At 36.3% G+C, this 11,942-nt stretch overlaps 1 protein-coding gene across 2 annotated transcripts; it reads left to right on the top strand.

Moving 5' to 3' along the window:
* Positions 1 to 66: 66 nt before the first annotated feature.
* adi1 (acireductone dioxygenase 1) lies at positions 67 to 11,491 on the top strand. 2 transcript variants are annotated; one of them, XM_058748445.1, is made up of 4 exons: positions 67 to 234; positions 2,146 to 2,265; positions 2,391 to 2,570; positions 10,761 to 11,491. In XM_058748445.1, the coding sequence occupies exons 1-4, from the start codon at positions 106 to 108 to the stop codon at positions 10,875 to 10,877; spliced, it is 546 nt and encodes a 181-aa protein (XP_058604428.1). In that variant the 5' UTR covers positions 67 to 105; the 3' UTR covers positions 10,878 to 11,491. The 2 variants fall into 2 exon arrangements, with proteins under 2 accessions (XP_058604428.1, XP_058604430.1); XM_058748447.1 differs by lacking the exon at positions 67 to 234 and adding an exon at positions 528 to 1,546.
* Positions 11,492 to 11,942: the final 451 nt, after the last annotated feature.

Raw genomic sequence — 11,942 nt, 5'->3', positions numbered from 1 at the left:
GAAAAGATAAAGAAATATACACAAATGTATTGTTGTTGTATGAGACTTTTATTTTGAAAACCGGAGCTTCCGTTATGCTCCGCGTGTGGCATAAACTGTATATTGATGATGAGTGGGATGGAGGCTTGGTACATGGATGAGTCCAGCGAGGACCAGAAGCTGCCTCACAGACTGAAGCCGAACCAGCCCGTGACTCTCAAACAGCTCGAGCAGATCGGAGTTTATTACTGGAAGGTTCGGTCAGAAATCACACACGCATCACGTGACACCAGCGTTATGAGCATAGACTGTTCTGAACCGAGAAACTCGGCGCTTCATGTGTATAGAGCTTGGCAACCGACGTCACTGCGCAGTGCATTCTGGGACGTAAACAAGAGGGCGCCGCCATATTGTGAGGCCACATCGGGCGAGACTTAAAACGAAAAACAATGTTGAAAAGTCGATTAAAAGAACGAAATGTACTATACAGAGACAAACTTCTACCGGACGCAAGAAAACGGTACCTGGAAAAGATGGCCAACCACCCGCACCTATATTTTTGCCTGATTTAGATATAACGGCACCCGATCGTCACATTCAGGGTTCATATACGGTCATGAAAAACCTGGAAAAGTCATGGAATTTTAAAACCGCAATTTCCAGGCCTGGAAAGTTTTGGAAAAATAAATAAACCCAGAAAGTTTTGGAAAAGTCATGTTTCACAATTCTATGTACAGTAGAATTATGTTTAATCAGGTCCTGAATTTCGGTCTGGGATTGCGCATATATTCCCGCAGCTTTCGACTTTAAAATGAGGGAAATTCCTGCAAAACATTTATTCAATATAGCGTGTAGGTTAGATGAGTAAATAAATTCACACAACCAGTCATTTGAAAACAGCGTGAGTGATTCAGCTGAACCTCGTCGTCTCTCTTTGACCTTCTCTTCACATCTGCTGCACGCTGCGATACAAGACTTTAGCTCGCGTTTCGGTACAGCTGACAGAATTGTCAATTGCCTAATCGGTCATTGTTGCATCGTCACAGAAATGTATTATTTGCACGTCTTTTTAAGTCTTTCGGTACTCGTGCGCTCCAGAGGCGCTTTTCTGTGCGCTGCAGTCACATCCAAAGCGCGCGCTGCGAACAAACAAACACAGCTTGTTGCGCTTAAGTGGCCAAATACACACAAAATAACGTCAAAATGGTCGTAAGCATTGTCGGGTTTGTCTTAAGTTGCGAACGCATATATGTATAAGTATTGGATCCGTGAAACAGGTCTTGTGACAGCAGCCTAATAAAGCTGTGCCGTCTGTCATTAATGTTAATCAAACAACAAAAGACAGAGGAAATCCCTCACTGCTCTTGACTAAATAATGTTTTGTGGAATAACTTTAATATGTTGATTTACAGTTTATTCAATTTCTGTATCCTATTTAAAACATTCATATTACAACTTCCTCGGCGCGTCGCGCAACAAGTGGCCTCACAAAATGGCGATTTTTCCCATCAGCCACCGCGGCGCTAGAGCAGTGACGTCACGCCCCCATCCCCTATTATGGATGAATGTAAACAGATTCAAATATGCAAACATATAATCATCTGATAAAACAGATCCTTCTATTGGATTTTTCCTTGTCATTTATTCACTTTCTATGAATGTTGCAGTGCAAGAACATATCTGACCAAACCTCAACAATAACTGTCATGATCCACCTTTACAAAAACATTACTTTTTATGGTTGTGGTAAACATAGTTATTAGTGTAAAAAATATCGGATGGCATTCAGACAATTATGAAGAACAATTTAGTTTTACTGCAGTAACCCCTTACAAGTATTTTTGTACTGCCCTGGTAACAGTTATTCCTTAATCACTCGAAATAAAATAAATTAAAATATACAGAAAAGGTCAAATTATTTTATTTTAGCTAGTTGTCAAGGCACCGCTTTCATTTAAAGTTGAAGTAAAAAGTAAAATAAAAGTAAATCATTTTTTTTCTAATAAAAAATAAATACTACGTAGATATTTAAAAAAATAAATAATCACAAAAACACAACAAAATTATTAAAACTTACTAGAAAGTGAAAATAGAACAAAAATAAAGCCTAATTCAAAATATTAACAAAAATGAATAGTATTATACTTTTTTTCTTCTTTTTTTTAGTTAAATGCTGATATTTATGAAAATGACCCTGAACTGCAGAAGATCCGTGAAGAAAAGGGTTATTCCTATATGGATATCATCACGATTCACCCAGATAAACTTCCTGATTATGACAACAAAGTAGGTTATGCATATTAACATGATTTAATTTGTATGAAATAAAAATCATTGTCAATTTTTCAGTATATATTACGCTTATTTTTGTAATGAAATCCATCTGCAAATCTCAAATTCATGCTTTCCAGGTGAAATTGTTCTATGAAGAACATCTTCATCTTGACGATGAGATCCGCTATATACTGGACGGATCGTCTTACTTTGATGTGAGGGACAAAGATGACCGCTGGATCCGAATAGCCATATCTAAAGGGGACCTTATCACACTGCCGGCCGGGATTTACCACAGATTCACCGTTGATGAAACCGTACGTCTCTGAATTCACTAAAGCATTTCTATCCAATCATTTCCAAGCCCTCTGCTCCGGGTGTGTGTTCACTGTGTGTGCCCTGGGGCACCAGCCAATAGGGGGGCACCAAGTGATTAAGATAATGACTAGACCTTTAAAACATTTTTCATGTTTTGTAAATATATTATTTTGCTGGAAGAGATGCAGATAAAAGGAACAGTTAATGATATATATAGACCATTTCAAGGACGTAAACAATAACAAAGGCGTTGGAACTCTACTGCGCATGTCTGGCCCTGAAGCATTTCCGGTAGCGCCATTTTTAAATCTCAGATCTGTCAAAACAAGCGCGTACTATTTAAATCTAGTGAAAACGTAATATTTAAGTTATTTAATAAATAAATAAATAAACGGTGATTGGAATACCCTAAATATGTCTGAGGCGCAAACCTACAAGGAGCATTAAAAGTAGTCTTCCGGACAGCTCAAAGTATGTACCGCAGGAAAGTTTGGGATCATTGGATGACATCAGTCTTATGTTTGGTTAAACTGAAGCTAGACAAACAGTGTCACTTACGTACTTATCATGGTTTGTCGCCAAGATGTCCGGGGAGCTGATTAGTTGACATTTCACTTGCATTACTGGGTCAGTCTGTATATCTATGCAAATATTATTTTCCATATTTATTTGTATAGCACTTTTCACAATACATATAGTTTCACTGCAGTTTTACAGAACATGCATCTACAGTGGGGCAAAAAAGTATTTAGTCAGCCACCAATTGTGCAAGTTCTCCCACTTAAAAAGATGAGAGAGGCCTGTAATTTTCATCATAGGTATACCTCAACTATGAGAGACAAAATGAGAAAAAAAATCCAGAAAATCACATTGTAGGATTTTTAAAGAATTAATTGGTAAATTCCTCGGTAAAATAAGTATTTGGTCACCTACAAACAAGCAAGATTTCTGGCTCTCACAGACCTGTAGCTTCTTCTTTAAGAGGCTCCTCTGTCCTCCACTCTTTACCTGTATTAATAGCATCTGTTTGAACTCGTTATCAGTATAAAAGACACCTGTCCACAACCTCAAACAGTCCAACTCCAAACTCCACCATGGCCAAGACCAAAGAGCTGTCAAAGGACACCAGAAACAAAATTGTAGACCTGCACCAGGCTGGGAAGACTGAATCTGCAATAGGTAAGCAGCTTGGTGTGAAGAAATCAACTGTGGGAGCAATTATTAGAAAATGGAAGACATACAAGACCACTGATAATCTCCCTCGATCTGGGGTTCCCCACAAGATCTCACCCCGTGGGGTCAAAATGATCACAAGAACTGTGAGCAAAACTCCCAGAACCACACGGGGGACCTAGTGAATGACCTGCAGAGAGCTGGGACCAAAGTAACAAAGGCTACCATCAGTAACACACTGCGCCGCCAGGGACTCAAATCCTGCAGTGCCAGACGTGTCCCCCTGCTTAAGCCAGTACATGTCCGGCCCGTCTGAAGTTTGCTAGAGAGCATCGGGATGATCCAGAAGAGGATTGGGAGAATGTCATATGGTCAGATGAAACCAAAACAGAACTTTTTGGTAAAAACTCAACTTGTCGTGTTTGGAGGAGAAAGAATGCTGAGTTGCATCCAAAGAACACCATACCTACTGTGAAGCATGGGGGTGGAAACATCATGCTTTGGGGCTGTTTTTCTGCAAAGGGACCAGGACGACTGATCCGTGTAAACGAAAGAATGAATGGGGCCATGTATCGTGAGATTTTGAGTGAAAACCTCCTTCCATCAGCAAGGGCATTGAAGATGAAACGTGGCTGGGTCTTTCAGCATGACAATGATCCCAAACACACCGCCCGAACAGCGAAGGGTGGCTTCGTAAGAAGCATTTCAAGGTCCTGGAGTGGCCTAGCCAGTCTCCAGATCTCAACCCCATCGAAAATCTTTGGAGTCCGTGTTGCGCAGCGACAGCCCCAAAACATCACTGCTCTAGAGGAGATCTGCATGGAGGAATGGGCCAAAATACCAGCAACAGTGTGTGAAAACCTTGTGAAGACTTACAGAAAACGTTTGACCTCTGTCATTGCCAACAAAGGGTATATAACAAAGTATTGAGATGAAATTTTGTTATTGACCAAATACTTATTTTCCACCATAATTTGCAAATAAATTCTTTAAAAATCCTACAATGTGATTTTCTGGATTTTTTTCTCATTTTGTCTGTCATAGTTGAGGTATACCTATGATGAAAATTACAGGCCTCTCTCATCTTTTTAAGTGGGAGAACTTACACAATTGGTGGCTGACTAAGTACTTTTTTGCCCCACTGTATATTACAACGCTATATGAATGCTAATAAACTAATCACTACATGCCATTATTACTGATTTTCTTCGTTTTAAAGTGTGTGCTTAGTTTGGTTAAGTTTGTTGCTGTGGAACAGTGCGAGAAAGAATTTGAATGCTCTATCAGCCACCATGTTGTCACAAATAAGATGAATGCAATTCAGTGCTGGCTACCGTGTTTTGCACACACCTTTATTAGTTTTTTTAAAAGATAAAAGTATAGCCTACATGCAGATTAACAAATGCACACACACTAAATACAGTATATATGTGGGTATAAATGTTTTTATGCACATTTACTGTAAACACATACACATACAGTAGTACTGGTCAAAAGTGTGGGCACTATTACTATTTTTAATGTTTTTCCGAATCAGAATGAGCTTTATTGCCAGGTATGTTTACACATACGAGGAACTTTTATTTTTTTTTTCGTGACAGAAGCTTCCACAGCGCAACAGAATGACAGCGACAGAACAAAAAACACATAATAAAAAGAATTAAACAATAGAACAAGTAAATAAGGAATTACAATATACAAATTGACAATTGCATGTGCAGGTATATAACAATAGACAGTTATATGTACAGGTATATTATGTGCAATTGAAATGTAGACTAAGTATGTGTGTTAGATAAATAAGTGTATAAGTGTATAAATAGTGTGTGTTCCACAGTTATTGTCAGGTGTTCATGAGATGGATTGCCTGAGGGAAGAAACTGTTTCTGTGCTGGCCGTTCTGGTGCTCAGAGCTCTGTAGCGTCGACCAGACGAGAAAAACAAAACAGACTTTTTGAAAGAAGTCTCCAATGCTCATCAAGCCTGCATTTAATTGATCAAAAATACAGACAAAGAGTGTCATTTTGAAATATTACAATTTAAAATAATGGTTTTGTATTTTAATGTGCTTTAAAATATAATTTATTTCTGTGATCAAATCTGAATTTACAGCATAATTACTCCAGTTATCAGTGTCACATGATCCTTCAGAAATCATTGTAATATGCTTATTATCGGTGTTGGAAACAATTGTGCTGCTTAATATTTTTTATAACCCGTGATAATTTTAGGATTCTTTGAAGAATAAAAGAACAGCATTTATTTTAAATATAAATATTTTGTAACAACATGCTACTACTGTTCAAAAGTTTGGGGTCAGTATTTTTTATTCATTTATTTTTTGAAAGAATATTAATACATGTATTCAGCAAGGATTTTAAATTGATTAAAAAGTGATAGCAAGGACATACTGTTAGGAAAGACTTCTATATTTTGAAAATCCCTGCCAGGATTCAATCAATCAATCCTGTATAAAGCATCACAGGTTCCAGAAAAATATTAAACAGCACAATTTTTTCCAACACTGACAATAACCAAATATCAAATCTGACATAAGAATGATCTCTGAAGGATCATGTGACAAGACGAGTAAAGGCTGATGAAAATTCAGCTTTGCATCACAGAAATAAATATAAAGAATATTAAAAATAAAACAATAATTTTAAAATGTAATAATATTTCACAATATTACTGTTTTTGTCTGCATTTTTGATCAAATAAAATGGAGGCTTGATAAGCATAAGAGACGTCTTTTAAAAGCATTAAAAATAGTAATGTATCTAATAGTAATAAATCTAATACTAATAGTAATGTATAGTGTGACTTTTGACCAATACTGCATATAAACAAAAGACATCCTCTCACTTTCAACTGTTTCCATCAAATGTATTAATATGTGATCAATATCAAAAGAAGCAGTCAGTATCTGGCCTTGAGCAGCTTTAAGTACTACATTGCATTTCATCCTCAAGTTCTCGAACACATCTGGGTGTTCATATGATCACATGTGGTTTGGCACTGTCCTGTCTCCCTGTAGCACTCAGTGACATTACAGATGATGGCTTTCATAAAGACAAAAGTAGAAAAACAATTATTTAATTTAATGCACAATATTTAAAAATAATTATATTATTGTTTAATACATCAGTACATGTTGGAATTAACATTAGACAAGCTTAATAAGTGATGACTTTTTTTTTACCGTTACCTTTTGTAAACTACTGCAGTTAACTGTTACACTATACAACATTCAAGTTTACAGTATACATTTCTATAATGCGTTAGGCACTGCTTTATCTGCTGACAAGATAGCAGAAGCCCTCATAATGCTTGCAATAAAACGGAAATAAAAGCTTGGCCTTTTTCACTAAAAAAAAAGAATCAAAACGCTGGGCGCATATGTAAACGATGATGGAAACACAATGCTGCATCATACATGAAGAGTTAACGTAAAGAAATACAAATAATCAAATTGGGGGACAATATTTCCTTACCTGGATGGAAATGTTCGCTGTATATCCTGAGTTGTTAGTTGCCATTCTGCTTCTCGCTTCACTGCTGCAATCCAGGCGCGTTTCTCGGAAATCTAACCCTTTAATTTCCGATTATTTATAAATGAATGTTAGTTCCAGCCCAGAGAGAGCACCCAACTGAGCAACAAGGATCTCAATTTTAATTTTGACAATTTAAACAGCAGGATTAAATAAATTATCGCAGTCCTACTGTGTATCAAGCTCCTGCCGCCATTGTTTTGAACGCGCTCGAACATTAACCGGAAACGTCGGAGGACCGAAGACGTCACTTCCTTAAACAGCCGAATAGCCGTTGAAATGGTCTTGCGATTGGGTCGCAGTTTTGCCCCTCCCCCTGTCAGAGTGGATAGGGAGCATCAGTTTAGCGTGGTGCGAAACGTAAATTAAAAAAAGAGAAAATATATAATGACAAAATAATATCATGACACATAGCCAGGGCTCTACAATGCGCTCATTTTAGTCACATTTGCGACTGAAAAGTACTGCGTGCGACTATCAAAAAATGTTTAGGAGCACCTGTGCGACTGACCCGATCAGCATATTGAATCTGCTTCAAAGATGTCTACTCAGAGGCGCGGGAAGTGCAGCACCCCCTGCTTTTTTCTGTGGGCAACTGTTGGGAATATATATTAAAAAACATAATAAAATAAAAAAAATAAAAATCGGAGTGTCTATTTAAGTGCAAATAGCCATGTTGTTGGCAGAGGCTATTTACACTAACTCCACCCACAAACGTGTGATTAGAATAGTCAAATTAGCAAAAGACGGTCATTATTCACTGGATTCAGTGGCGCAGATGGTGAAGCGTGTGCCTCACTTCTTCTGACGCGATCGACCGGGGTTCGAATCTGCCTTTTGGCGAACTTTTTTTCTCCCTTTTTAAATTTCAAATCACATCAGAAAAGCATTTATTTTTTAATAAAAATGAAGGAAATAATCAAAAAGTTGAACATAAAGTATCGGGTAGGGTTAGGGTAGGTGTAGGGAGGGCTTTTGTCCTAAGAATTTGAAATAAAATTTAAAAATGACACTCAATAAGTTATTGCATACTATTTTATAATGTATTACAATGCAGAGGTGCAGATAAGTGCCACTATTTGCAATAAGTAATGTTTTTCTCTAATAATATTTTTCGCCACAATTAATCATATCCTTTTATTCAATATTTGCAATAAGTAATTAGCAGAATCATGCTATTTTAACAGAGAATAAATAGAATCTAAAGCTATTTGCACTGTGTAAATAACATATCACTAAAGAATACTGCTATTTTCACTTAGAAAATAAGCACGCGTACAGCACCCCCAACCCAGAGCCATAGAGAGACAATTTAATGTTAATGATTTGTTAATGATTTGTGGTTGCTTAATAAAAGAGTAACTTGCATTTAAATTGTCTGTCAACCCGTTTTTGTTTTTTATTTTATTTCAGAATGAGTGTAGTTGGTGTATAGTTATTTATTAAAACTATAATGTTTTTACGAAGGTAAACTTAATTGTAATGTAACAAAAAAAATGAAGTCATCTTTAATTAATTTTAATTGGTTCTGTGAACCCAAAAACTCCTTGTAAAATTAACTTGATCAATACTGTTATAGTAACTTGTAAGATTTAAGTTAGTATCAGTTAAAATGACTTGGTAACATTTACTTAAAAAAATGATGTTAATATAACTTCAAAATTTCGATGTAATCAGTTTCAACTATTTTTTTGAGTTATAATAACTTATCCGGTTTTACAGTGCAGTAGCTAAGCCATTTAAGTATAAAATACAGTAATACAGTACAGGTTTATTGTGATTACTTCTATAAAATAGTAGTGGTAGGCCTATATAATACATTTTTTGAAATTTAGCCTAGCATGATTCTGAAATGAAAACTGCTCGCCTTTTTTTATTCTCACTCGGGTCCATCAGCATCCTTTGCAATAAATCTAAATCTATTAAATATCTTCCCAGCAGCAGAAATCACGTTTAAAAGCCTTAATTACACAACAACGAATGAAACTGCCTGAAGAGAATGAATAACATCCCGTAAATCTACTAATTAAGTGAGGAATAATCTAATAATAATCTGTTTTAATGCACAAGGTAATTTGATTAGCTGTGCTGATAATATGCCATTTTGTTCTATAAATGTCTTACCTTTTAAAAGTTCATCACAGCGGTCTCTTCTGCTGCATCTCTATGGCGCTGATAGTATGAGCGCTAACTTCCGGGAACTATTGAGCGGCTCCATGATCCGCCATTGCTGTAAAAAACAGTCCATTGGAGTCAACGGAGTTGTCCCAACTCTCTCTCTCTCTATGGCTCTGCCCCAACCTAAAACATCTTCCTGCGCCCCTGTGCCTACTTACCTGTTTTTGCAGCGTTGAGTAATGTATCGCAGACATATGTTGATTCCTTGAATGCAATGTTATTCAGAATCCACTCACTGCTCAAAATACTGGAGTTTTGTTAATTGCCGAGTTATGCGAGCTCACAAATCCTCTCGTTATAACAAAGTGTAGACGGTGTAAATAAGAGACTGGTTGTGCAGTGTAGCGAGCTTCATTGATTATAATGGAGCTTTGTGAGATCGCGATGAACTGGAGTGAGTGCAGACAGCTTTTAAAGGTTATTAAGGGAGTTTGCAAATGTGATATTAAATGAATACAACTGTTCAATAAACAGTAATTAATATTAAGTGACATACATTGTATGACTTTAACAATATTGCCTGATTTTTCTCTATTTGTTCAACGAAAATAGTTTCAAACAGTCACAGCTGAGCCACGGCGCATCTCCAAGCGGTGTTTCGTTTATGAATGAACCTGCGTTTTTAAATGAATCTAGTGAGTCAACGATTCAATTACCCATTCATAAAGACACTTGCTTTGTTCCTGAATGAATCAGCCATTCAAAAGAATCAATTGAATGAATGATTCAGTGATAAAATGAATGATTTAATGCCATCTGCTGGCAGTTTTAATTTTAAAGTGTCATTTCAGTTATTTAAATCATTTCGATCAAACAGTAGTTCTGTATTCAAAATGTTATATTTAAAACATTAATCTCACAACATTGTTATGAATTTAAAACATCCATGCCACCTCTGAGCCTCTCTAAATGTCTGTAAATTTACATACATGCCACTTTTAATAATAATAATAATAATAAATTCTTCTTATTCTACCTGTTCTTATTCTATTTTTTATTTTATAGGAAATTTTGGAAAAGCTTATAAATATAGATTTTTGAATCTGACATAATGACATTAGAAAAAAATGCCCCTGTAAATCACTTTGAGTCAAATATTACCTCTCATTCTGACGGCACCCATTCACTGCAGAGCATCCATTGCTGAGACACTGATGCAATGCTACATTTCTCCAAATCTGTTGAAGAAACAAACTCATCTACAAATTGAATGACCTGAGGGTGAGGACTTTCATTCTTGGGTCAACTATTCCTTTAACTGAAACAGTGTTTTGCTTTTCTCTTCAGAACTACACTAAAGCCATGCGTCTGTTTGTCGGTGAACCGGTCTGGAAGGCCTATAATCGTCCAGCTGATGACTTTGACGCCCGTGAAGCCTATGTGAACTCCCTCAGGTGCTCTTGAAGCGCTGAATTATCAGTCAACATCGGTCATGATCAGGAGAATCAAACTCTGCAGCGCCTTTAACAAACACTCATGACGGGTTACAGTCATGAATACTAGATCTAATAAATCATTACTAATGATAAACACATGAGTATTTTGATAGTTATGGCGATGAATTGTAGTCCTGGAAGGCCGTGTTGGATGGTGGTTGTTTAATGGACTCAAGTTTTGTTCATTACTTTCTATTAAAAAATGTAGGGAACCACTACAAACTGTTCAGTTTTCGTGAATAAGATTAATTTGCTTTATATATTTGTACTGATTATAATAAAGTGATGCTGCAATGCAACAACACTGAACAAATGGTCATATTAATGAAGACATGTAAGACAAAGTAAGTAAACTGTCTGATTATACAAGAATGCGTTTGCCTGTATGATCACTAATATGCTTACAGTTTAGCACATAAGTGTTTGTTTTACTATTCATACCACAACAGTAAATAAGTGTCTTTATATAGAAATATTATGCTATTAATTAGCTTAAAAGAGACTGACTCCTAATTTGATGATCTAAAAGCATTTCACAGATTTCTTTGTTCATTGATTAAATAAAACAATATTTTCTCTGCATTGTAGTTGTATAAATGAACTGGTCCAGTATCAGAAATTTATGAAATGTTGCATGTTTTGTTAGAATATTCAGTTTTTCATGTGTGCCATGTTTTATATATATGCAAAATTTTATTGCAATCAGTCATCTGAAATGCATGTTATTAGCAGCTGGCAGCCATTTTTGTTGTTTTGTATGATTGATCTTTCATGGCTTGTTTAGCACTGGCACTGAAGAAGAAATGCATTCAGTTTCATTTGCCTTGATCAAACTGTTGAGGTGTTGCAGCGCCCCATATGGGCAGATTTGGACACAAATTGGTGTGTGTCCTAAGAATGAGTTCTTGTGTATGCGTATCAAGTTTAGCTAAGTTTGGACATTGCATTGAGCAGATATAGGTTTATTAGTCAAAATGGGCGATGCCAGACTGTTTGATTGGATTATATCATTACCACTTTGATAAATCAAATT

Source organism: Onychostoma macrolepis, chromosome 17, assembly GCF_012432095.1.
Source record: "Onychostoma macrolepis isolate SWU-2019 chromosome 17, ASM1243209v1, whole genome shotgun sequence".
NCBI lineage: Eukaryota > Metazoa > Chordata > Actinopteri > Cypriniformes > Cyprinidae > Onychostoma > Onychostoma macrolepis.
This window is presented reverse-complemented; position numbering and strand designations above follow the sequence as displayed.